Raw genomic sequence first — 26,981 nt, 5'->3', positions numbered from 1 at the left:
AGAGGGCCTGGTTGATGCAGGGATAACACATTAAATTCCCATAATGCCATTTGCAATTTTCACATAACAAAATTTCAGGATGGAAAACAGTGACATTCCATGTCCAAAACTGTCGCCTGGCACAAAAATAATTGAAAAACAAACACAAAAACTTCCAATGGTCATTTTGAATATTATAGAAGTTTTTAAATATTTTCAGATTTATGAAAGCATAGTATCTCTACTTTGTATAATGTTAAAGGCCCTGTGGTCTATGTGATGCAGTAAATGTGTATTCTACTGTTCAATTGTCCCATAAATAACTTGCACTTAGAACACTGATGGGATAGTTAAACTTGATGGATGGCTGTTACTCTGAATGATTAATGAAGCTTGGTTTTCCTGTTCCAAGGGATGAACTATTATGACAGTGCAAGTGCAAAATTCTACTGATGCGTTCAATGCTGCAATTAGTGCATGAGAGGAGTGTAGTGAAGGAAGAATCCTTGCAAAACGTCATTAATACTCAGGTTATTCAAAGCCCTATTTGTGATTGATTCCTCTAGCTGAACAGAGCTCACTTTCTATGTTATTGTAGCCTTGTAGCCTTGTAGCCTGTATATAGGGGTAGGTTAATTAATAGTGAACAAAATTTAGGTGAGTAAAATTTGATGAGCAACAATTTTCAGGTAAAGAATCCTTGTTGTAAATTTTCAGCAAAATTTCTCCTTGAAAGAGCCCATGAACTTCATAGGAGTGGGTAGAAGTGTGAGGCTACTATTTAATATGTACATGTATGTATATTTAAAAATCAGTGAGTAACAATTGTCACGATTTCTTCTGTAGAATTAACATGAATGCTGCCATGCTTCCCATTTATTTTGCAGTTGCTTAATTAGATTTTCAAAATAAGAATTCTACTCAACATGAGTCTAAACGGCAATACATGTAGTTGTGATACTTGGATTAATCGCTTTAATAATTCATACATGTACTCTTTGGTTATGTCACACTACTATTCAGTCTCATGTCTGGGTATGACGCAGTACAATCCATGCTACTTTAATTGCTTTGAGGCATTGCGATTTAACTGTCAGCTTTGACTGTATATGATGTCCAGTCTCATTGTCTGTATATAATATGCCATTTACACTGCTTCATGCAAGGACTGTATTTGTAGCCGTTAAAAATTGAAAAGTTATTAAAACTTGCATGTTGTGTGACAAATTTGTATTCAGTACAATTTTTGATATGTGACTTCTGTAATGAGTTATGAGGGAGTATTTAATAAGGAAAAAAGACATCCACAAAAATGGAACATGCTAAATTGAATGTATCCATGTATGTCATTAAATTTCACCACTTGGAATTGTTGGGGTTTTGGTGAAAGACATTTGCAGTGTCACAGTGACTCCCACTAAAATGTTTACAGTATTAAACTCCCTTTCTTATGGACCCTAGTGAAATGTTTACAGTAACTCCCTTCCTAATAGACACTAGTGAAATGTTTACAGTGACTCCCTTACTAATAGACACTAGTGAAATGTTTACAGTGAATCCCTTACTAATAGACACTAGTGAAATGTTTACAGTGACTCCCTTCCTAATAGACACTAGTGAAATGTTTACAGTGACTCCCTTCCTAATAGACACTAGTGAAATGTTTACAGTGACTCCCTTCCTAATAGACACTAGTGAAATGTTTACAGTGACTCCCTTACTAATAGACACTAGTGAAATGTTTACAGTGACTCCCTTACTAATAGACACTAGTGAAATGTTTACAGTGACTCCCTTACTAATAGACACTAGTGAAATGTTTACAGTGACTCCCTTACTAATAGACACTAGTGAAATGTTTACAGTGACTCCCTTACTAATAGACACTAGTGAAATGTTTACAGTGACTCCCTTCCTAATAGACACTAGTGAAATGTTTACAGTGACTCCTTTACTAATAGACACTAGTGAAATGTTTACAGTGACTCCCTTCCTAATAGACACTAGTGAAATGTTTACAGTGACTCCCTTCCTAATAATCACTAGTGAAATGTTCACAGTGACTCCCTTCCTTATGGTCCCTAGTGTAATGTTCAGTGATTCCCTTCCTTATGAACCCTAGTGAAAAGCTCAGTGACTCCCTTTCTTATGGACCTCAGAGTAATTTCAGTGACTGACCAGGTTGAGTAGTGAAATTTGCACTTGGTGACTGATGAATCTCAAGAGGTTTAATGTGTGCTTTAATTAGTGCCACATATATGTACACTGAGTGGCAGAATTGTCAGCTGTGGATTAGATAGTATAATAGATCTGTATTATTACATTAACCTTGGACATATCCATGATATACATGTATACTAGAAAATACTGTCAGTCTTTCCCAAATTGCCAGTAACAATTTGTCCTTTGAATTTGGCTGTAATGAATAATGTTACTTTCTCCTCCAATGACTAAGACAAATTTCAAAACATGAATTAATTTTGCTGAAATGATCCTTCGTAAATATTTTTCCACCTACCAGTACAGAAAATGTAAATTGAACAATCAGGAAATCATTGCTTATTGGTAATATGAAGTGTATGTTACAGTAGCACATTTCAATTTCCTTCACAAATTTTGAATATCTCTCTATATGTTTAATAATTGGCTAAAACTATTTATTCTTAGCAGAAGCCCAGTGTGTAGTTTTAGTGATGTTGGTTGGTTCAATCACCAAAATTTAGCAGAAACTTAATTCAAGTATTTATCAGAATACAAATTTTAAAAATTAGCTACATGTTGAATTACTGAATGGTTGTGCTAAATTAAACACTTACAATGTACGTCATACATGTACATCCTAGGATACATATGCCACATATATGTATGCTACATATGTTCTTTCATAGTGGATTCATTTCATGAACATATTAAATCGTTTGTGATGTGACCTCATTTGAGCTAAAACATAAAGCTGTTGTATAATATTTCCTCATCTAATCCAACAGCACTAGATGTAGCTGTGGCGCTGTACACTGCATATTCCTTCTTGTTAGTTAAGGTTGTGTTTCTTAGGATCACCTGAGAGCCTGCAGTAATAATTAAATTGACAGTTCCTGCTCTGAATGAGTGGGTTTTAGCTGATAGTGGAGATGTTGATTCACCTCTTAGGCAAGTGCATGTCTGGCATCTAGTCTACTAATTACCATCCTCCTGCCTAGAAAATGCTATTATGTACAGCAATCAGATACAATCTTCTGGCCGGGTGTCAAAAGACATCCAAGATCTCAAAAAAACTGTTATAGGTGATGAAAGTGTTTTGTTAATTTAATAATAATACCTGTATTTATGATTTTATTATAGTATATATAAAATGGTAGGTTAACATTTTCACCACCAGACTTTTCTCACCCCAATTATTTTGCACTTTTATTCAATATTTCTGGAAATGAACCCTAATTTTGAAGCCAACAGACAAATTTGAGTCAATTTTCAGTTTTTACTCAAAAAATGTGTAAATTTTAATTCCAATCTTCTGAAGGAAGGTGCAGACTATAAACAGGACTATTTTGTGATGAATAGAGGTAACTGGTGGTGAAAAGGTTAATTGTGTAATACATGACTTGTGCCCGTACACATTGAATAACCAGAATGTATTTGTAATTTAGACCATATTTCATTGGCTCATGGTGTACAATGTGGGCATTTTAAAAGTACTAAAAATTCTTGATATTTTGAGTGAAAGATTTCATCAAAAATTTCAGAGGGAATCAATGACATTACAATTTCCCTTGAGCGTTGAACCCTTCTTTGGTGACCATTTAGGATTGGAATACAAAATGCATACAATTGGGGTTTGTACATTATATTTAAAAAAATAGTTTGTGTGCCACAGGTTTTTTGTCAGTCAATCACAATTAATTCCTGTCCCAAAAGCATGTTAGCTGTGACCATCCTTGAATGAATAATGTTTTGTAAGCATTACATGTTTAGTCTGAAAAATCAGAATCCAGGTTGTGCATTTCAGAAAGCCATGAATGATTTTATAAGTTTTTTAGCTCCGCTGTTGACTTTGTCGAGCGGAGCTTATCATTTGAGTGATTGTCCGTCGTCGTCCGTGTCAATGTTTTACTTATTCAACTTCCTCTTGAAAACTACAAGCCTGAATGCTTTGATACTTTTATATGTACCTTGGGTAGACCTCTCTTCGATTTGTTCATTTCATTTCATGGTGATATTTTCAATTCTTTAATTTTGGTGAATATTTTTGTAATTTTTGGTAAAAAATGATATTTTCAACTTAAAAACCGCAAGTCCAATTGCTTTGATATTACATACATAGGTACTACAAGTGGACCTCTCAGATTTGTTCATTTTGTAATGATATCTTTAATTCTCTAATTTTGGTGAATATTTTTGTAATTTTTAGTAATTGCTTTGATATTACATATATAGGTACTACATGCGGACCTCTCTCAGATTTGTTTCATTTTGTAATGGTATCTTTAATTCTCTAATTTTGGTGAATATTTTTGTCATTTTTGGTAAAAAGTGATATTTTCGACTCCTTGTTAAAAAACACAAGTCCAATTGCTTTGATATTACATATATAGGTACTACATATGGACTTCTTTCAGATTTGTTAATTTCGTGGTGATATCTTCAATTACTTAATGTTGATGATTATTTTTGTCATTTTTGGTGAAAAGTGATATTTTTGAAAACAGCAAGTCCCATTGCCTTTGATACTATACATATTGTTCATTTTTTACTGATATCTTTTGTTCTTTAATTGAAATGTGCATTGCTAACAGCAGAGCTATCTCAGCCGACAAGCTGCTTGTTATGAATTACATACATGTATGAAGCTCTAAAGCAACTACACAATGTATAGTGACGATACTTCATGTACATGTACTATTCAAAATGTATATCTGTGAACATTTATTTGACCATCCTATATTTTGATGGGAACTACATGCATGTTCCATATAAATCAGCAGTGATTTAGGGAAGACACCCGTGGATACAATGTATAAATGTCCTTCAGCAAGATGAAAACTTCTCATTTGAATGTACAGGTAGTGCTTGGGTCTTCAGAATAAACATAAATTTCTATGAAGAACATTCATAGCTTACTGAAATGCTTAGTTATAGCTACATTTTGTACATGCGAAATCAAGTTACTTGTCTCTTTATCTTCTGAATGTGTGATCTTTGACTTTTGTCTATTACTTTTCCGCTGTACATTTGTACTCTCTTGACTTAAAGATGTACATGTATAATGTATTGATAAGGAAACAAGCCTCAGGTGCGTGTCTTGCATGTACACCATACCAGTACACCGATTATCCGTTAATGAGAATGGGATGCAGGAAATCCGGATATTTAGTGTTGAGATTTAGAGATGGTGAGAAATGGAGAAGCCATTATGATTATGTCAAGGCAACTGTGGTTTCCAGTTAAAATTTATCTCCTCATACAATGTACACATACTGTGAAATACTTTATTTTCGCTGGAATTAATTTTCGCTGAAAAAGCTTTTTGGGCGTTTTGTGTGGAACTTATTTTCACTGATTTTTGATGAGTTTAATGTGATAATATAGGAAAAAAGTATATATGCTGGATTTTATTTTCACAGAATCATCCCTTCAGTGAAAATAGCGAAAATAAAGTATTCTACAGTACATTGATTGTACTTGAAATCTGTTGGTGTTGGCTAGTATAAAAAAGTCTAGCATATACATGTGATCTTACATGTAGATGTGGTGACATATGTCAAGAGTTTTTGTTTTGCACTTTATATACGTCAGTAATACATGTATTTGATCATCTGGCATTGAATATTAGTAGATAATATGCCAACTTTACATGTGTTAGATAACAACTTTTTTCTTGGTTCTTCTATTTAGTGATAAAATAAGGTCATCACAAGAATATTCACAAAGGCATTATGGCGATCATATTGACTGTATAGTAGAGGTTGATGCTGCCTGTAATGTCGTAATGAGTGCATACTTTGCGATATTCCTGAGATTATTTTTTCCTACCTGTACTGGTATTTAATGTAGCCCAAATGGAAAACAGTTTTGTATTACATGTATGCATACAAAACTGTGTGCTTGCATGAGTGACGAGATTCAATTTCTGTTGTACGCTATAACACTTCTGTGTTGCATGTAAAAAAAAGGAAAGTCTTTGCATTTGACGTCAATAACCTGAAATGCTTCAATGTTGGTGATGTAATTTTCCTCGTACATGTATAAGGGAAATTTTGAACGTTGGAACGAGTGCTGATACATTTTGAAATGAGTGGTGATACAGCCTTCTACAGAATGGCAAATTCTTTTGTTTTCTATACTAGATGTATAATGATAAAGTTTCTGTTTGTTGGTGTACACATGTTTATGTATTGTGTATGCAATGTTCCGGGGGTACATTGATTCATCCACAATGTCAGAAAATTTATTATTTCAATATATAATATGGAACTATGTATTCCTGAGATCTGTTTCTGAATTTAACGCTCACATGGCTACTCACTGAGCCAAAGTGATAATGTGGCTTGATTCAGTATATGCCACTACACAATATGATTGAAATGTGAAATTCCCAATATTATGTAATTTTCAAAAGCAATTCATAATAATCAATGAAGTGTAGTTACATGTACATGTACATAATAATATGCCATATGGCATGCTGACTAGTACTGGGATCTATATATTACATTATATAAATCTATCTATCATTGCGATTCTATTTAGAATATTAATTAGCGACCCATACTCAAATCAGGCTGGGCAGAACCTGGTCTTTTATTTATGAAATTCTAGTACAATGTATCTAGTGTTGTTTTTACCTCTATATTAATTAATAAGTATGTTTACTTCCATGCTAGAAATGCAAGGGATGAATGTAGCACCCTATTTTCTTTGTATAATTTCTGGTTAAGCCACAACTTTTATTTTTTCACTTTGATCCAATAGACCTCAAGTTTAAATTTCTGTGCACCCTTTATGTTGAAACATGATTATATATTGTTTTTTTTTCTTTCGTTCTTCTTCCTTAACTTTTTTTCATTGAGGTGTTTAGAATATGGCTAAAGCTGGAAGGCTGAAACTTTGTGCTGTTGCGTACCATCGGGAACTGGTGCAACTGACTTCAAAATAATGATTGGTCCAGAGTTTTAGCAATTATCATGTTTTAAAATTTTGTGATTGCTTCTCACTCAGCCAATTTTGGTTCAAACTACTTGAGATCATCAAACTAGTTGCCCAATATCATGTACAATGCACATGCAAAACTTCGGCTCATTTCATTCCGTCCAGCAGTTCTCAAAAAGTTAATTAAAAGGAGCCAATGGGTCATTTTTTTTTTTAGAACTTTAGCTGCAGTAATAAAACTTGGTAAGCGTGGGCAGTTGCTGACCTTCAGAAATACAAAAAACTTTGCCTTGTATTTAGCTGGCAACAGGAACTGGCAATCTTGGACTCCCTGGACCCCAGAATTGTCGCAATGTTTACACCACTTTCCATGAGATACTCATGCTCAGAATATCCTACATGTAGGTATTCAAATTCTTTGAAATTTAGTGATCTGCAGGCAGTATTGGATTCTGTGTGTTTGGTTGGCATTGCTTTCCAGACAAATATTTTACTTCTAATGTTTGATGTGAAAAAAATTTGGATGCAGAAATGTTAAAGGAACAAATCATCATAACTTTGCATGTGTTGATTCTTCTGTTCTATTGTTCTACTGTTTATTGGTTGGTTGGTTCTTATTCCTACATGTACATTGAACACACTACGCAAGCACATGTAAAGTGTACACTGTGGTATTAGTATCAAGTGATTAGCATCATATCTAATAATCATATCTTAGCAGCAAGCCTTTATCTACATCTATGATCCACATACATTTTGTATGAAGATGTATCTAATTTTTTTGCTAATTTTTATATTCACCTGGTATTTTAGCAGCAAACACATTTGCCTGCTATGAGAATCACTTTTTGGTTTCATTAAAATACACATAAATATCTTAGGTTTCAGTAATGTTTTTTCAATCTTTTAAAGTCAGTCAGTTTTGCATGCTGTTATCAGGTTTTGTGCATTGGGGTGTTAAATGAAACACGAAAGAGAATGAAACAGCCTCAGGATCCTTCTGATGTAATATCTGACCTTTTATAATAACAAACTGAAAGCAGCCGTGCGAAAGATTCAAAGTAAAATGCCATTTGAAATGCGGTAACACACACAGACTTCTCACAGCGTGTTCTCCTAGTTACCTTCCTGGTGACAGTTGTGCAAACCCAGTTGCTAAAGTTTCTCACTCCAGGGAAATCAGTATGTTTGTTCTTACATCACAATGGTTTCTTGGATACAAGGATAAAATGATGACCATCCACTCCTAATTAGATTAATTTGCTTCCCTACTGTGAGTGACTTATTATATATTTTATGCTTGCAGCATTTTTACTGTCTACAAAGTCTACTAGTGTTGGAGTAGTAGTGTTGTGTTTTTGTGGAAATTAGAAAGTGTGTGTGGCTGTCACCAGAAATACATCTCCAGGAGATGCAATGGTACTAATTCATGTATTTTTGGTTGTAGATTTCATTTCTTGTCCTGCGACATTACCTTCTATACATTGATAATCTCAGTCAGTGCACATAGTTTCATTTTAATAGACAAACTGTTGCACAGACTTGTTACGATCTACAAATGCACAGACATCTCTGATGCTTTCCCTCGATAATGGCTTAACTATAGATGACTGCAGTGCATCAGTAATGAGTATAGAATCTGTACTGCCGAGCATGCTACGTTTGACTTTCTATTCATTTACACTAATAGTGTTCTTCACAGCTGTTTCTGTCCCAGCAGTTCATTATTCATTTTGCTGATGTCAGTTATTTTTTCTGTTTCTTTGCAGTTATAAATGTGGATTATTCTGCCAGTAGATCGCCAGTCAGTCGTTCTAAGATGCCTCATGTAAGGAAGGAACAAGGCGACGGGTTGTCTGATTCATCGCCAAATTACAGTCCAGTTCCAGGTAAGATCCAGCATCATCACATTTTTTTTCTTTCTCTTTTGAATATTAGAATAGCTTATTAGGTTATACAGGTACTCTATAATAAATAGTAGGAAGTAGTCATAATATATACATCTGTCACTGTCTTGCATTCCAAATATGAACCGAGATGATGGATTTTTTTTTAAATAAAGTTCATAGCAAGAAAGTTCTCATAATTTTGCTCAGTTCTGGGCTTCCTACATGTATATCAAGTGGTTGGTTTGCAAAGATGTACAATATTAAGAATAATTACAAGGACACCTCGCAATAACCTTGTACATGTAGCTCATACAAATGTACATGTTTGTAACAAAGTACTAGTATAAAATCTTAGTTTACCATATCTGTTCTATTACAATGTACATGTAGTAGTGCATTTAGCTTTATAAGTATACATGTATAGAGATGTTTCCATTGTCCAAAAAGGTAATATTTTATTGATTCTGTCACAGTCCCTCTTACACAACAAATACATTTTTTTTAGGTATATATGTACGGTACTTCTGTTGAAGATGCAAGCAAATGTGCTATATGAATTTTAAAACATTGTGGAAATTGATCAAGGGTATATGTTGATAATGTATTGTATGGATATAGTGAACTTTAACTTTAAAGTACATGGCGTACTAGTTTTTAGCTGATGTCCCCAAAACTATAATTGACTATACTATACGCGATATGTGTATATGTTGCACAGGTTTTTGGTTGTACATGTCTAAGTATATCTCTGCTTCAACAGTCCCAAATATGGGAGAACTTTTTTGATAGCATACTTTCACATAAGAGATGTATGTGTCTTCAAAAACAACTCTGTTTGCATTGGGCCATTCCAGTTTATATTTGCACCCCCCTGTTGATGAGCTTGTGTGTTTACTTCATACACGGTATAATTTCCATAGGTGTATAAGTCATACAAAATTTTATTTCCAAATCACCATTCACCATACAGTAATGGAAATCCAAAACTATAGTTCCAAAACTATAGTTCCTACTTATGATATTGATGAGTTCCATTGTGCCACCATACAGAGTTGGATCTCCAAATATAACACTCATCATATGCTAATTTACCAAGTTCACAATTTTATATTTGATAATAGAAATCCAAACTAGTTCTGATTCACGGTGTTGATGAGCTCATTCATGCCACCATCCTTATCTAATTTCAGTAATAACTATTTCATACTGGCCCAATTTTTTTACCATATACAGTCAGAATTCGGTATGTGGCGAGATAAACTATGCCATATTTTATTTAGTAGCCATAACTGCCTGGATTTCCCCATCATACAGTGCTGGAAATCTAACCACATCAATGGGAGGGGGGTGCAGATATAAACTGGAATGGCCCATTATGGTGTCATAGGAGAGTGTCTGATTTGATGGTTTCACCTCCTGATAATTAAAGAAACACATTGTTAAATTTTTGCCACATCCAAAACTTTCTCTGCATTTTTAAGGGTGGCAATCCCATATAACTGCAGAATTCACACATTGCCTGATGACCTATTCATTTTGTTGGCTGCAACACTCCTTTTTGAAAGCAAGTGCCAATACAAAGTGAGAAAAGCCAGTTAGGTTTGTTAATGCATTAATTGTGACTATAACAGACAATGCTCAAAGATTACATAGTACATGTATGTATATATATTATATAACTCCATTATCAGGACACAGGATTATAATATCTCTATCTAAACATAATAATTTTTCATCAAATATATTAATAAATGTTCTACTGTTTTGCTCCACTGTACATCGACAACAGACCTACATGTACAGCAGACTTGTTTTCTCTTTTTACCCCTCAGGCTACTGGCTTTAATTACAACTTACAAATCAAATATGTTAGAAACGATAGACATGTTTTCCCTTTTTACCCGACAGGCCCATTGCTTTAATTACAAAATCAGTTATGTTTGAAATGTTTCGTGAGTGATTTCCAGATAAATTAAAATTTCTCATTGGAATTTTCCAGTAGTGACTTCTTTGTACTGATTTGCTAGTAAATGTACATAACAGTATTTTACTTTGAGCTAAGGAGTTCAGTCTGACCTTCATTCACCCTTGGTTGAAGATATGACAGCTTTTCATGGAAATTGATTTCACAGTCGGGATGTTCTCCTGACAATACTGGATGTGACCATTGTCTCCTGTGTCAGCAATTCATATTGATCGAATACTTTGTAATGCCAACATAATTCATCAGTCGTAAATTTTTCCTCAAAGAAAATATTATTTAGTGTTCACTGCATGCTGATCTTAAGCGATGGAATTATGGAATAGTGAGGATCAAAGTGTACTTCATATCATTCTATCTACACAAGAAGGTATTGTTTTTATAGTGTATATTATCACCTTATAAATCAGTTTTCAGTTGGGGGAAAAATGTGTGCACTTACCACATCCAACTGGTAGTTTTCTTGAAAATACATCTGCCATATTTAATGATACTGCCAACATGCAGTCTGGCTGATTGTTATTTGTGATTGCCTTCTTATTCCATTTAAGCATAGACATGTCTGTTTGATCGAGATATCAGTGTCTCAATTTCCTTGCCTTTTCAATATTTTTTTTTCTTAATTTTTTAATCAAAAGCTACGGTATATATTAAATAATATATGTAAAGTTATAAAGCACTATCTATACAGTGCATAGATTTACAATTTGGTTTGTAATAAAAATGAGGGATGGAGCATTCTACAGTTCAGTCTATGAATATTATTTTAATATTATTTTTGTCATTTTGAAATAATCAGCGATTTACTAATTTGCCATTCAATTAAAAATGACAGGCTCTAGGCTATTATTAATATTCCTTCACCAATTGAGGAAGTGAGTATTTACATTTAAATGAGTAGTAAATGATATTTAAAAATTGATTGTTCAAGTATAAGGTTTGCTTAAGTTGATGAGTTATCGCTATAATCAACAGTGGTATAAATTACTCCTTCATTAATACACATATAATATAACACATAATTAAAGCCACAGTCAGCTAGTGTATAGGTCATAATAAATTGAATGCGATTGATATTTACTATATAGGGGTCACTATCTTGAATACGAATAAGTTGAAAAAACAGGTTTTTCAGATTCCTACGAATAGGGTAAAAACTATCATAACCAAACAATTCTTTTTGGGTAACATCAAGCCAACCAATAATGAAATTCAACCAAATTTCGCATACAAACACATTATTACATAAAGAACCTAGAACAGTTTTCGATTATTTTTGTTCAACTGTAAGGGCGTCCCTGATTGTCTGCTTGGACGAGGGTCACATGTTTATTCCAGGTATGTGTACTGCAATACTTTCATATTCTGTGAATATGGATTCAAAATCACAGTCTACACTGGACGTAGGATGTGGTCACATGTTTATTTTGGGAATGTGTATTGCAGTACTTTCATATTCTGTGAATATGGATTCAAAATCACAATCTACACTGGACGTACGATGTAGTTACGTGCTTATTTTGGGAATGTGTACTGCAATACTTTCATATTCTATGAATATGGATTCAAAATCACAATCTACACTGGACGTACGATGTAGTTACGTGCTTATTTTGGGAATGTGTACTGCAATACTTTCATATTCTGTGAATATGGATTCAAAATCACAATCTACATTGGACGTAGGATGTGGTCACATGCTTATTTTGGGAATGTGTACTGCAGTTCTTTCACATTCTGTGAATATGGATTCACAATCCACTCTAGACATATACATATTTATTCTATCATGCTAACCAAGAGGCTTCATTACTCTCGTTTTGACTGCTTTTGAAAACTGTGTTTTTGTACATATTTATGTTACTAGTTCAATAAAAGTAATCTCACTGACTGTTCTGTTGAGTACACCTAATTCATTTAGTCTAAAGTCACTTTATTTTAACCTGTAATAAAGTTGTCAGCCTCTAATAATCAAATGAGATAACACTTAACTCAGCACAGGGTAATTGCGGTATAACTTGTTTTGAGTTGTAAACAGTTTTAAGAGGTGACAGCTATATTGGACATTTAAGAAGTGAATTGTGGGTAACGGTTGTTAATAAACCAGGAAATGTAGGTGTAACTGACAAGGTCCTTGTGACAACCCCTCTGCATTCAGAAAAACTTGTAACAATTTTGTCAATTTGTTACAGTAATATTTTCAACTTTCTAAATGCCCCTGGAAAATGTCATAATGTTATTGTCTGTCTCTTTGCCATGTACATTATGTAGGTAATTTGCTAAACAGTGTAGTGATGTTTATTGCGGCTTAAGCTATTTTACTGTTATCGAACCCCAGTGTTTGCTGTATGATTTCCATTCAACATGAGTAATTATATGCACCTGTATTCACATTTTGATGAGGAAAAAATGATAACTTTAAATGTGGTATGTTAATTGAATCATTAATAATATACTGTCAATTCTGATGTTTAAAGCAGGAGGATTGTCACATGAGCGCACATGGGAATTGAGTCCCAAGCGATGATAACAACACATCCTTAAAATGCAAAGGCTCATGGGTAGATGTTTGTTTGTAAACAGTGACACGCTATGGCCAACTGACGCATGCGTAGGTGACAACTTCCTCGCTTTAAAGGAGAGACTAAGTATTTTAGATGTGCGTGTGAAAAAGTTATTTATAATATAAGGGAGGAATACTGTTATTTTTAAATGTGATCTTGCGCATGTTTATTAATAATCATAAAATGCACAGAAAAAGTCATGCAGTCCACAATTATATATATCTTTAAATTATAATAAACCATTCATAATGTTTGTGTGCATGTGTCTCCCTGCAGTAATAGCAATTTCAACTACATAATGTACGAGTGTCTCATAATGGACCATTTTTCGTTCTGAGTGAAGTGGAACGTAAAAAACAGGACAAACAAACGTCATGGCGACATCAAAACTTTGTGCTGGATTTGACAAACGCATATAATTTTTTTTGAATATATGTGCTATTTATTCACATTTGATAATGGTCAGTTTTACTGAAGTAAGTTTTTCTCAATACCATATTTCCCTCTAGAAGCTTGGCATTTCAACTTTGAACAATAAAAAAATGGAAAGTCACCTATTCTAATGAATTGGCCACTTGCCTTAATAACTTTTCAAAATTTCTGTTAATTTTGACATCAACTTTTTTGTATCTCGACCACAAAATATTTTATTTTGGAAGAAGCTGTTTGTAAAAATGTATAATTTTCAAACAGTTTCAACATTTTTTTTTTATGCAAAAATTGTTCAGTAAACAAAATTTATTGCTGAGTTTTGTAAACAAGAACATAAAATACATACATGTATATACATATATATATATTGGTTTTTGATAGTAGCCACAAGTGCTTGTTCAGACAGGTCACGGTTGTATCAAGAAGTTACTATCATAATGGTACTGTAAAATGACTAATTTTCACTGGGTTTAAATTTTGCTGATTTACCATTTCAGGCATATTCAGTGGGTTTTAAATTCACGGTTTTATCATTTAGATAATGTGTTCTATGCTAAATTTTACATATTCACTGGGTTTTAATTTAGTGCATTTTCCAGTCGAAATAAGCAAAATAAAAACCCAGTGAATAATAAATCCTTTTACAGTATATCATTGTGATTTGAAAGCAAGTCAGCACCGTCCTATCAATTTTCTTAAATTGGGTACAGTCTGTTTTTCCAAATTTCTATTCATAGTGATTACCGGTACTACATTCATAAGTAATCTGACTTGACACACCCTCTTGATGTACCTACCAATTTGAATCCTGTCAATGATTTACATGCAGCTCTTGAAACTTGAATATTTTAGGCAATAATAATCATTTATTATTAACAATTAATATTTTATTATTATACATCTGGCATGTTAATCATTTGAATCCACAGAGTACCGTAAATTACTGTATACCACTGAAGAACATTGTTATAGCACCCTTGCCTTTGAGAGTTCCAATATTAGGATATTTGGATGGATATTAGAAAACATCCACTCAGACATTACATGTGTCACTAACCTACATTGGTTGATGCTCCAGCTGTGTACTGTGCATTCTTTAAACACTGAGTTGTGTTCTCTGGAATAGAACTCTAGAGGGTGCTCTAACAGTTAGTTTGTTTCTATTTACTGGCATGTACTCTGATCATGCTGAATTGAACAAGAAACAATTGGGGAGGAGGCAATTTAATCGTCAATCTTAAGTTTATTGTAATATCATTAAATGGAACAATAGAGAAAATAATTGTAGCATCAGTAAAATTATTATTATCAACTTCATATTATCCATTAGGAATTCAGCTACATGTACATTGTATATCTCTGATTTGTTTGTAGTTAAATATTGACATGCGTTGTGTCGTACCGATCAATTTAATATACCATCCGGTGGGTTAAAGTATAACTTTGTCTAGTTGTTTATTTATAACTTTTGGTATATGTACCAGTAGTCCTCCAGTCATCGTAAAGTAATTATAATGGCAGATCTAGCGCCTAGAGTGTACCCGTCTCTGTATGGTAAACTAGTGAAGGTGGTTACAAACAATGCCAGGCGTACATGTAAGTGTGAAATTGCTAGAGTTGGTGTTCAGAAACCGTTGATGATCTATTGTGTAACAGGAAAATTGTACATGGAGATTTATTCCTTCCATACCCAGAGCTAGTTCATCAACTGATAAAATTTGTATAGAATTTATTGCTAGATAATCATGTACGTTCATAAACCTTCATTGTTTTTAATAAGGGAAATACATTGGAATTAGTTAGTTTTTCATTTTTTTCATCAGGGAGAAATCAATTTCAAGTAAATGGCTGAGTAGAACAATTTTTTTCAATTATTCTAAGACTTGTGCCAGGCATTGGATGTCACTCTTGTCTCTCCTGACTTCATAGCCGACAGAACGGAACTGTTCTAATTACTGATTGCCAGTCTGCGTCATCTTTAACAGTTTTGAAAACTGGAAGTCTGTTTGCTTTGATATTTGGTTTATATGTTGATTAGGTGGACCTCTGTCAGATTTGTTTGATTCGTGAAAATATCTTCAAATTTCTAATTTTGATGAATGTTTTTGTCGTTTTTGGTAAAAAGTGTTACTTTTTATTTCTTCCTGAAAATGCTAGCTCGATTGCTCGGATCTTTTATATGTAGACACTTCAAGTGCCCCTCAGATTTGTTCTTTTTGTGATGATACATGTTTTTTATGTGAAAATTGTGAATGTGAGTGCTGACATAAAGTGCATTTTGCCACAGAACCATATTCCGCATGTCAGGGGCTACATGACATGACAGGGCTGTGCGTCCATCTTTCTATCATAATGGCATTATGTCAATTTAGAGTGCTATCCTGGTGTCAACTAGGTCTAGTCGAATATAAGTACCTTTAGACTTTAACCAAAGTTTACATGCCCTGAAGTTGGGTTAGTTAGTGAATGAATCTCGACCGGTTTAATCTTCCCACTGAATCTGCAGTACACTCACACAGGGTAGGAGGGTCGACCCTTTATTCAACCCCAAGTATAATTTGATCCTGAGTCTACTGATCATGAGTCTGATATAACAACTACATGATGCCAGTGATAGGTTATCATTGGAAATACTGACACAGAATCCGTCATTGTCGACTTGTGCGTACTGGTTCAGCACATCATGTGTTTCGTGTATCATCATTGATTGTTTACAAACAAGCACTAGAAGTTTACAACATGTGTATGTTCCGTACCTGGCACAGATCTTATTTGCTTTGGTTACAGCTGCTAAGGCAATCCACCTGTTTATGCCACGTTTATCTATTTATAATTATTTACAATAACATATCCAATAACTCAATATGTTGCCTAGCAGTGTTGATTAAATATGCAGTAGATTACAGATTTACTAGTTGGAAACTTTAATTTATTTTATTAACAACTCTTAGTAAATGTATATTGTCAACAAAGCGATGTTTGATACTTTTATGGCAAAATTAGGTGGAAGTCACTGACATTACACGCTTATGACCCAAGAGAAATTTTCACTATTACAAAATTGTGTGATTTTCAGGAATTTCATGAAAATCAGTCTCATGAAATTAAAGCAGTCTATATTGCATGTCTGTACCAGATTTGTTTTTTTCAACACAATACTGTAAAATACTTTTCAATTGGAATTAATTTTCGTTGAAGGAAAAATTCACTGAAAATAAAATCTAGCGAAAATACCTTTTTTCTTATATTTTACGCTAACCTTGTAAAAAATCAGTGAAAATAACTTCCATACAAAACGCCTAAAAAGTCTCATCAAAAATTTATTCCAGCTAAAATAAAGTATTCAACAGTATAAATTTGTTTCTAAGGTTTTTACTCGTCCACTCAAATGTTACTCTATATAGCATTCTATTTATTATGAATTCATGGAGTTCCAGCATAAAACATACATGTAATGTACAGTATAGTGGCTCTTTAGAATGCATTTGAGAACTTGTAAACTTTTAAGCTTTGTGTGATATAATTAATATTTCACTGTTGGCCATTTATGAGCACAACTTGTAAATGACTAAACATTCATCATGCCCTGCTACCAGTAAAGCTGTACTTACTGTCATATTGCCGTATTTACCAAATGCTGCCCATATTTGTTGTACAAGTTCAGAACTCAGTAGAAGTAAATGATTTATTCCCGTTGGAACACTAGATTTAGTGTATATACCGGTACAATGCATTTTATTCCATCTTTCATTTCTGAATTTACATCTTGTTCATATATTCAATAAAATTTCATGTGATTAACTAGAAACTGGATTCACTGTTAAGCTGTCATTGGAATCCTTGCATCTGAAATATCAATGTTCAGAATTATCTTGCTGTATTAAACCAGCTTACAAGCACTCAGAGAACAGCACTGCGGATACTGTACTGTATTTGCTCTATTAGTAACACATGCTCTTACATTAATTACAGAGATTTTTCTATGGTCAAAATAAGTAATATTTCAATGATTTTCTTTATATGCACTTCTACTGTAGATAAGCTTCTAAGGAAACAAATGCTCATATACATGTAGTACACTTCTGTACAGCTGTCTTGTATGAGATATTTAGACTACATGTAAGCCTGTGCATTTGCTTGCATGTACATGTAGGAACTTAATTCTCACAATTCATTCTTCCTTTATTTTCATGTCAACTCCAGAAGACCACCACAAATCATACACCATTCATTTTGTCATGCGTGTGTTTTTTGATTCAGGATTTCCTTATTCATGACTTCCCTATGTGGACAGTGATTCCATTGTAAATAAATGATATTCAGATAACCTTTACAAATCCATATCTCACTGATTAGTACATGTATATGAATATTCATAATTCTAGGCAAATTGATACATGTAAAATACAAAAGGGTTTTCATATTAAATTACATCATAATTTAAGCAGACCATCATTATTCAAATCACTGTCTATAACAAACGCATATGTGTAGCATGTTGTCTGTTGGTGATCACAGGAGTCGTGGCAGAATATTAACTTATAGCCAGTCTTCTTCTCTGTTGAGATTACAAAAGGCACATGTACATGTACCAGGTGTAGTATATATCACAATTATTACACTTATCATACATGTACATACTGGGTATAAGGATGCTTGGATTCTTGCATTATTCACCATTATAACTGATTTCTTGGAAAAGAGAAATTTTCTGCGTTTTTTTTTTCATAATTCAAAAACGCCATCATAAATATACATGTATCTGTGTAATTTATGATATTTTGTTTATGCTTTATAAAATATCAAGTATATCTGCAGAAAGTGAAGTGTTTGCTTCAATAGGTCTTGAATAGGTCTGTTTTTAATGTCAGATGTCATACATACTGCACCAAGTCATGTAGATACATTTGATTAATATATAATAATATTGTCATATGTAGTAATATAATTTCCTGGTGTAAAATCATGTATGTACTAGTTTGAGGAAGCTGTATTTTTTTTTAGCCTCTGTAAAATGTCAACCCTTGTTTTAACCCTTATCCGGTCATATCTGTGTACTGGTAGATAAGATTATACAAATGTTCATCAATACAGAACTCCCACTTGTAGTTTCAAGTGATTATACCTTGACTGCAATTATCAGTTGTGTGTGATGTGGTTAGCTCTGATCCTATCTATCAGCCGACAAGATACTGAAAGTGAATTCTTGTTGTAAAATGTGGTGTGTTTTTGCTTGAACCTGTGCTGAAGATTTTTCACACAGTCATATTAATCTTTCCCTAAGACCAGTTTGATCAGATTGGGCATCTGCACCAGCTTTGACATCATCAGACTAGTCTGATGAAATTGATCAGATTTTGATGTTTAAATGGTCATATTATCTCTGATCAGATTGTCCTGTCTTTGTAAATGGCATTTATATCTATATCATAATTAGCGTCAAGGGACATTAATTTTACAGAAGTCTGCCAGATAGTATGTCTCATAAAACATAATGGCATCATCTACATGTACCCCGGTATGTGTACTGGCTTCTTTAACATGTATTTACGCTGTGTAATCGTAGAATGTCTAATTTTTACAAATGATTATGTCTGTAAAAAGACTAAAAAAATGATATGAACTATATATTTTAAATAATTCTTTAGCAACGAATTCAGTCAATATATACAATCAGAATAATAAAAATATCGTACCAGGAAGTGGTATTTGACACCTCATTAGGAATACTAATCAAATCTAATAATTGATGGTTGTCTATAAATAGAACACTGAGTCATTGTTAAGTACAACAATAGCAATTACATTAAATTCAGTGCGTTTGACAGATTTGTTATACTATTCAACATGCTAACGAGTATGTAATTGGCTGAATGTATTATGCAGCATTATTTTGACTGCAAACACATCCCTGCATGTGCTTCTAATAGGGAAAATAATACTCTTTGTTTTATACATGTACTGTAAAACCATTTATGTTCACTGACATTTAATTTCACTACATTTGTATTTTGATGTTTTGAGCATATTCACTGAGTTTTTAGTCCCCGTTCGGACGCAGTCCGAAAACGGGGACTTATGTTTTGCCCTGTGTGCGTTCGTGCGTCCGTCCGTCCGTGATCACCTGTATCTCAAACATGCATGGACCGATTAAGTTCAAACTTCACTCATACATCACACATTATATGGGACATATGCACATGCATTTTGTTCATGATCCGATTAACGATAGCCGAATAGCGACCATTTTAAGGCCGAAAATGCATCAAAATCGCACATTTTCACCATTCCAGACCCGGATCTCAGTTATGCATGAACGGATTTTGTTCAAATTTGGTACATACATTAAACATAATAGGACCTTGATGCACGTCATTTTTTTTTTTTTGGATCGGGTTCGAAATGGCTGACTGGCGGCCATTTTGTTAAAGAATTCAGTTCTGGATCCGTATCCAAGACATGTCTGGATTGATCAAGTTCAAACTTCACACACACATGGTACATCATGTCACAAATATGTATGTGCATTTGTTTCATGATCTCATTAACGATAGCCAAATGGGGGCTGCTTTAAGGCCGAAAATGCATTGAAATCGCACATTTTCACCATTCCGGACCCGTATCTCAGTTATGCATGGATGGATTTTGTTCAAATTTGGTACATACATTAAACATAATAGGACCTTGATGCACGTCTTTTTTTTTTTCGGATCAAGTTCAAATGGCCGACTGGCGGCCATTTTGTTAAAGAATTCAGTTCTGGATCCGTATCCAAGACATGTCTGGATTGATCAAGTTCAAACTTCACACACACATGGTACATCATGTCACAAATAGATATGTGCATTTGTTTCATGATCTGCTTAACAATAGCGGAATGATGGCCATTTTAAGGCCGAAAATGCATCAAAATCACGTATTTTCACAATTCCAGAACCGGATCTCAGTCACGCATGGATGGATTTTGTTCAGATTTAGCACAATGTGTTGTACATATGCAGGTGCATTTCGGTCATGATCTGCTTTGAATGTATATGTCACTCAAATATGAACGGAACGGGGACGTGTCATTGACAATGACTTGTTATTTCATGAATTTGTCAAGGAAACAATGAGTTTTATTGTTATTTTACATGTTCACGTAGATATAATTTAGCGGATTTTACATATCAACGAAAGTAGCAAAATGAAAACCCAGTTAATAATTAATGCATGTGCACAGTAGTTTCTGAAACTCGACAATTTGTATGATAAAGAAAGGGCATAAATTATTTTTTATATTAATCATATTAAATGTTTTCCGGGTTTAATTACGTTGCATATTTGTTGAAAATTTAGGTGTATTTGTGTCTAAAATTTACTTCTAAGTACTGTAAAATGACTAATTTTCACTGCGTTTAAATTTCGCTGATTTGTCATTTCAGGCATATTCAGTGGCTTTTAAATTCATGGTTTTATCATTTAGAGAATGTGCTAATTTTCACATATTCACCAAGTTTTAATTTAGCACATTTTCAATCAGCGAAATGAGCAAAATTAAAACACCCAGTGAATAATTAACCCTTTTTCAGTATATTAGTGTGAAATGTCAAGGCGAGGTTCAGTTCTACCAATTAACATACACTGCACATGTCTGCTGATGTGCCTCTGAATGGTGTTCTGTCTCTGTAAAAAAAAACATTGTATAGTTTAGTTTGATTGGAAATGAACGCAGTCAAGTGAGAGAATTCCCAATGAGTGCCCATATACAAGTGTTTACTTTCCTAGTTATGAACATATTAAAATCACTGCGTGAGTTTTGAATCAGATCTCTGAAAATAACAGATTCATATATACATTACTGTAGAATACTTTATTTTCGCTGGAATTAATTTTTGCTGAAAAGGCTTTTTGGGCGTTTTGTATGGAATTTATTTTCACTGATCTTTGATGAGTTTAATGTGAAATATAGCGAAAATAAATTCCAAGCGAAAATAAAGTACTCTACAGTATATTAATATTAAACTGTTCTTTAAAAAGTTCACAATTTATCATATCATACTATGGTCAAAATAAATCGTGTCATACAAAATCCAACACACAATAAATGCAATTTTTTGATTTACCGGGGTATGTGTGCTAACAGAGCAAATACATATTTGATGTTCTCAGCTCTCGGTATTAACATTTCAAACTGCATGCAAGGACCAATCAATTTGTTGACAGGAGAGATGAGATATTGGAAATATCTTGTGGAAGATGCCTTGATACCTGGGGTGTGTAGGTTTTTAATGGGTTTTGTTTCTTACATCTTACAGGTCAAGGTACGGAAGATGACGAGTATTTCAATAGACTAGATCCAAACAGAGAATCCTCTTTCAAAGCACAGAGGAGTAAGGCAAGTGTCCAATTAATGTGCACAAACGTCATCAAATCAAATTACCATATCTGCTGTATTAGTATTGCATACACTAAAGTATATAAGTGTTTAGATCAGATTGATTATACTTTTTATTAGCTCAAGCCACAAGGATACTGAAAATGGAAAAAAAATAAAACATCAAAGAACTATTTTTTGAAGAATTAGTAAAAGCAAAGTAGTTTTTGCATTGGTATCTAGGATGAAAGTATTTATTCATTCTGATTAAAGATGGCTGATTAGTACTGTAAAATCTGTATTAGAAGACGCACCCATTCTTTTTGAACAATTGAGACCTAAAAATTCACGATTTCTCATATGTGTAGATGCTCTAATAGAAGCCGCATTTCCTCTGGTTACATTGTACCATTGTATTAGACCACGGCTTTTATTACAGATTTTACAGTAGTAATATTTTTCAGAAAAATTTGCTTAACAGTAGAAGCATTGAATCAACTCCTCAGATGTAATTTTTGGAAATCTTTATTTTCGTAAAACTAAATTCAAAGAATTATCTTTAGATGATTTAATGGACATCATAGCACATTATAGCACATTAAAAGTTGGTGTCATCATACATCATATATTGCAATTAAGTGTAAACAAAAATATAATTTACACACTTCATGTTGTATACTGTATGAATATGTGCGTTAACCGCCACTACAAAGCAAATGTATGTGTCTTGTGTATTTTTCCCTTCATACAAATGTAGCTGGTTGTGTGTTTATACATGTACCATATGGATTAGCTTGTCAGATTACTGACCACTGCTGGCAATATAGTTGTGATGTAATGCACTCTAACAAGATTACTTCAAATTTGTTTTACAGTCTGAAGGGAAGCTACACAGCTTAGATTATAAATCATCTAAACTTGCAAAAAGAGAGTCATTAAAGGTAATGTCAGCTTCAGGTTTCTGCTTTCACAAAATAACATTACGTAAATAAAAAGGGAGAAATTACCATATCTGCTGTATTAGTTATGCATACACTAAATCACAAATGATCAAAATAACATATTTTCAATATACAGTATTTTTCAATATACATCTGTGTTCATGTGCGTATTTTCAGGCACAAAAGAAAAATTATAGAAGAGAAAAGAAGAGGGCAACTAAAGAATTGTTGAGTACTTTAAAAGACCCCTCCGTTGTTGTTCTATCTGGTTGGCTAAAGGTAATACATTTTATCATTGAGACACTATCAACACCATTTAAAATGTTTAACAGTCAATCTGATGGTAATATCAACAATCGGTACTTGCGATGGTTGCTTTTTAACATTTGCCCAAAAAAAAATATATCATGTGTTTCTTTCTATGGGATACTCTAAATCATTAGATTTATGTGTTGACTCAACTGACTATATGTCACAAATGTCTCTTCTGTTGATCTGTGAAAATAAGTCTTTGCAGAATTACAGTTGTTTCTAGTAAATCACCAAATTATTAATAGTGAATCTGAATCAAGAGCACATCAATTTAGTGTAACCTTCAACGATCTCAATATAATGATGGATTGTTAACTGAAATAGCAAGAGTAGCTATTTTGTTCACCACACTTCATTTCCCATGATTCTGTAGCAGTTATTCCTTTGACTTACATCTCCATTCCCAGCCATGTGTGTGAGGTTTGAAAAGTCTGATACTGTGGGCAAATTACAGAAAATGCATTGCAAATTTCATCGACTTGGTCTTGACACTGACCAGAGATGTTTGAGAACATAAACTGCTTTGGAAAGTGTTGGTGTTGTATAAAATAATAAACAAAACTTATTTTATTTACCAGCCCATCTTTCTGGACTGGTAGCGTAGTGGTTGTTGTTTCAGACTCATGATCGGTAGACCCAAGTTCGAATCTTATCTTATGCTGAGTGTGCCACAGATGCAATGGGAAGGCCAATTCAACTGGTCAAGATTCATTCACTAACAAATGCAACTTTGGGGGAACTTGGTTAAGGTCCGCAGGTGCTTGTGGCATTGAATTGCCATTTGATAGGGAGATGGCTGCGCAGCCCTGTCATGTAACTTCAAACATGAATATGTCGGCACTATCACTTGCCATTTGCACTTGAAGAAAAAAATGTTGAGAGAGACAACAGTGATATTCAATGTCCGGAACTGTTGCCTGGCGCATAAACATAATAAAAAAAAAACTTTCTGTACCAGAATTTCAGAAATTTACACATGCCGACCCTTGGCAGAGATGGATTGGGTCAAAGTCAAAATCATCAAAAAATGGCTAGATACTTCCTTTAATAAACAATCTTAAGCAGAAGACAAAAAGCCTCAATCGATAGCCAAAATGAATAGGGATAAATGGTGATGTGGTAATGTCAAGAGAGCATATTAATTAACATTTGTTCATTGCTAATTGATTCATTGTCAAACTTTTATTGTGTCTTAGGTGAGGGGAACATTAAAGGGATGGACCAAATTATGGTGTGTGCTCAAGCCAGGCATACTTCTCATTTACAAAAGTTCAAAGGTAAGCGTAAGTTTTTACCAAATGAATATAATTTGTTATTAGTCCATTCAGAGGTACCATAGTCTTGAAAATAAGGGACTTGTGTTTCTGTCCTTCCATCTGCATCATGTCTCGTTTAAATTTGATTGACCGATTGATTCCCACCACATTAATGCTATATACTTTCATGTACCAGTGAAACTTGAATAAATGATAATCAACTTCATCCAAACATTGATTCATTTTAAAAAATTAGTCTGGATTTGTTTTTTTCATTGATTATAAATGTACATGTATGCTTTAATTGACTTGCAGCATGGTCAGTGGGTTGGAACAGTTCTGCTGAATACGTGTGATGTATTAGAAAGACCATCCAGGAAAGATGGATTTTGTTTTAAATTATTTCATCCTTTGGATCAATCCATATGGGCAACTAGAGTGAGTACAAGTATATATATCAATTACACTTCCATATCTGTATGAATTCAAATAGTATATAAAAAGTTAGTCGTGGAAGTGGAAATATTTTCAGATACGAGCTAATAAATGTGAAATTTTATAGCAGTGGAAATTTTTCCTGTGTTTCTTCAGTCAGGGAGATAGAGACTTTCCAAATGATCATTTAACCACCAGACTTATCTCGCTCAACTTAATTCAGCACTTTTTTCTTATATTCTTCAATATTTCTGGAAATGAATGCTATTTTTGGAGACAACAGACAAAATGTGAGTCAAAAATCTTTGCTATTTTGGTCCCAATTTTCTGAAGGAAAGTCCAGACTATAAGTATTTTGTGAATTTGTAATGAAAAGAGGGATCTTATGTTGAAAAGGTTAAAGATGATGTTGTTGGTGTAAACTCAACACTAAATTTAGACTCTGTTTGGACATAGTCCAACTTGGATTGACCTTTGTGCATCCATCAGCTCCCCCAACCCCCCACCTGTATCTCAGATGTGTATCTCAAATTTCACTCGTCAATTTGCTTCACAAAGATGCTACAAAACCCCAAAACTATACACGAAACCTTATTGGCTCATTAGAATGAGGTGTGTCAAAAAAAGTCATATTTTAATGATGCAGTTAGTCTATATGCACTTCTATGGGAGATAAACTTCTAATTGAACAATTACGATATACAAGGCTTTTAAACTCACTTGTCAGAAGTGTACATTTCCTTTATACTTACTAGAGTCTGTTAAGACAGGTGAGTTACGATTTAGTTGTCCGAATTGCAACTAGTCCTGGTTATAGGGACTACCTAGCGTTTAGTGTTTATACCAGTATTTTATATCGTATTTGCTCTATTAACACATGCACTTTCTATAAATGACAGAGATGTGTAAATGTTCAAAATAAGTCACAGTTTAGTGATCCATCATACAATAAATGCAGTTGTCAGTTTATTTGAGCTTCTGATAGAAATGTGCTGTTATCTTTATAAATATAGTACTGTTTAACTAATTCTGAAATATTTTTGACTTGTTTAAAGGGCCCAAAGGGTGAATCAATGGGTTCCATTACAATACCACTGCCAAGCAATTACCTTATATTCCGAGCACTATCAGAAGCTGATGGGAAATGCTGGATGGATGCCTTGGAGCTCTCTCTTCGGTGCTCCAGTCTACTGATGAGGTCTATGAAGGAGCATGATATGAGTGGGACTACGGGAGAAACTGGTAGCGATCTCACTCAACAACTTCAGACATTTCTACACACTGCCAGGGAAATGAACGAAAGTGAAATTGAGAACAAACATTTTAAGGATGTTGGTAAGAGTCTTTATATAGTCCATAACATATTGTCTAGTTTAATGGTAAAACAAGCACGACTTGTTTATGAATTGTATCACTAGTGCATTTTTTTATTTTGAACCAAATGAACATAAACCCCCCCCCCCCCCATTGACAGATCGTGATCGAATATTGTTGAAACAATTGGGGGGGGGGGGGATGAGGTCAGTTTATTTTGTGAAAGATGACAAGAGTTCTCTATGTCTTTCAAAAGGTTTAATCCTCTTGCTGTATAGATTATGCACTATGGAATTATGGGAAATACCCAGTTACACTGGCGCTTCCCAACTCCCCAGGAATGCACCATGGAATCACATTGTTGTTGTTTTTTTAA

The 26,981-nt window shown here is 33.8% G+C and overlaps 1 protein-coding gene across 5 annotated transcripts in view; it reads left to right on the top strand.

The window, feature by feature from the left end:
- LOC100375507 (oxysterol-binding protein-related protein 8-like) overlaps positions 1-26,981 on the top strand; it is a 90,122-nt gene that overhangs the window by 48,483 nt on the left and 14,658 nt on the right. For 4 of the 5 annotated variants that reach the window (XM_085500057.1, XM_085500052.1, XM_085500063.1 and 1 more), the window contains 7 exons: positions 8,895-9,014; positions 22,289-22,368; positions 23,223-23,288; positions 23,466-23,567; positions 24,797-24,877; positions 25,172-25,294; positions 26,347-26,626. In XM_085500057.1, coding sequence (XP_085356183.1) covers positions 8,895-9,014; positions 22,289-22,368; positions 23,223-23,288; positions 23,466-23,567; positions 24,797-24,877; positions 25,172-25,294; positions 26,347-26,626 — 852 coding nt within the window. Of the gene's footprint in view, positions 1-8,894; positions 9,015-11,096; positions 11,366-22,288; positions 22,369-23,222; positions 23,289-23,465; positions 23,568-24,796; positions 24,878-25,171; positions 25,295-26,346; positions 26,627-26,981 lie in introns of those variants that run through there. The other variant, XM_085500070.1, reaches the window with a different exon arrangement.

The sequence above is a fragment of the Saccoglossus kowalevskii genome, chromosome 1 (assembly GCF_978046115.1).
Source record: "Saccoglossus kowalevskii chromosome 1, keSacKowa6.1, whole genome shotgun sequence".
NCBI classification, from domain to species: domain Eukaryota; kingdom Metazoa; phylum Hemichordata; class Enteropneusta; family Harrimaniidae; genus Saccoglossus; species Saccoglossus kowalevskii.
Note: the sequence above shows the minus strand (reverse complement) of the source record. Positions and strands in the feature narration are given on the sequence as shown.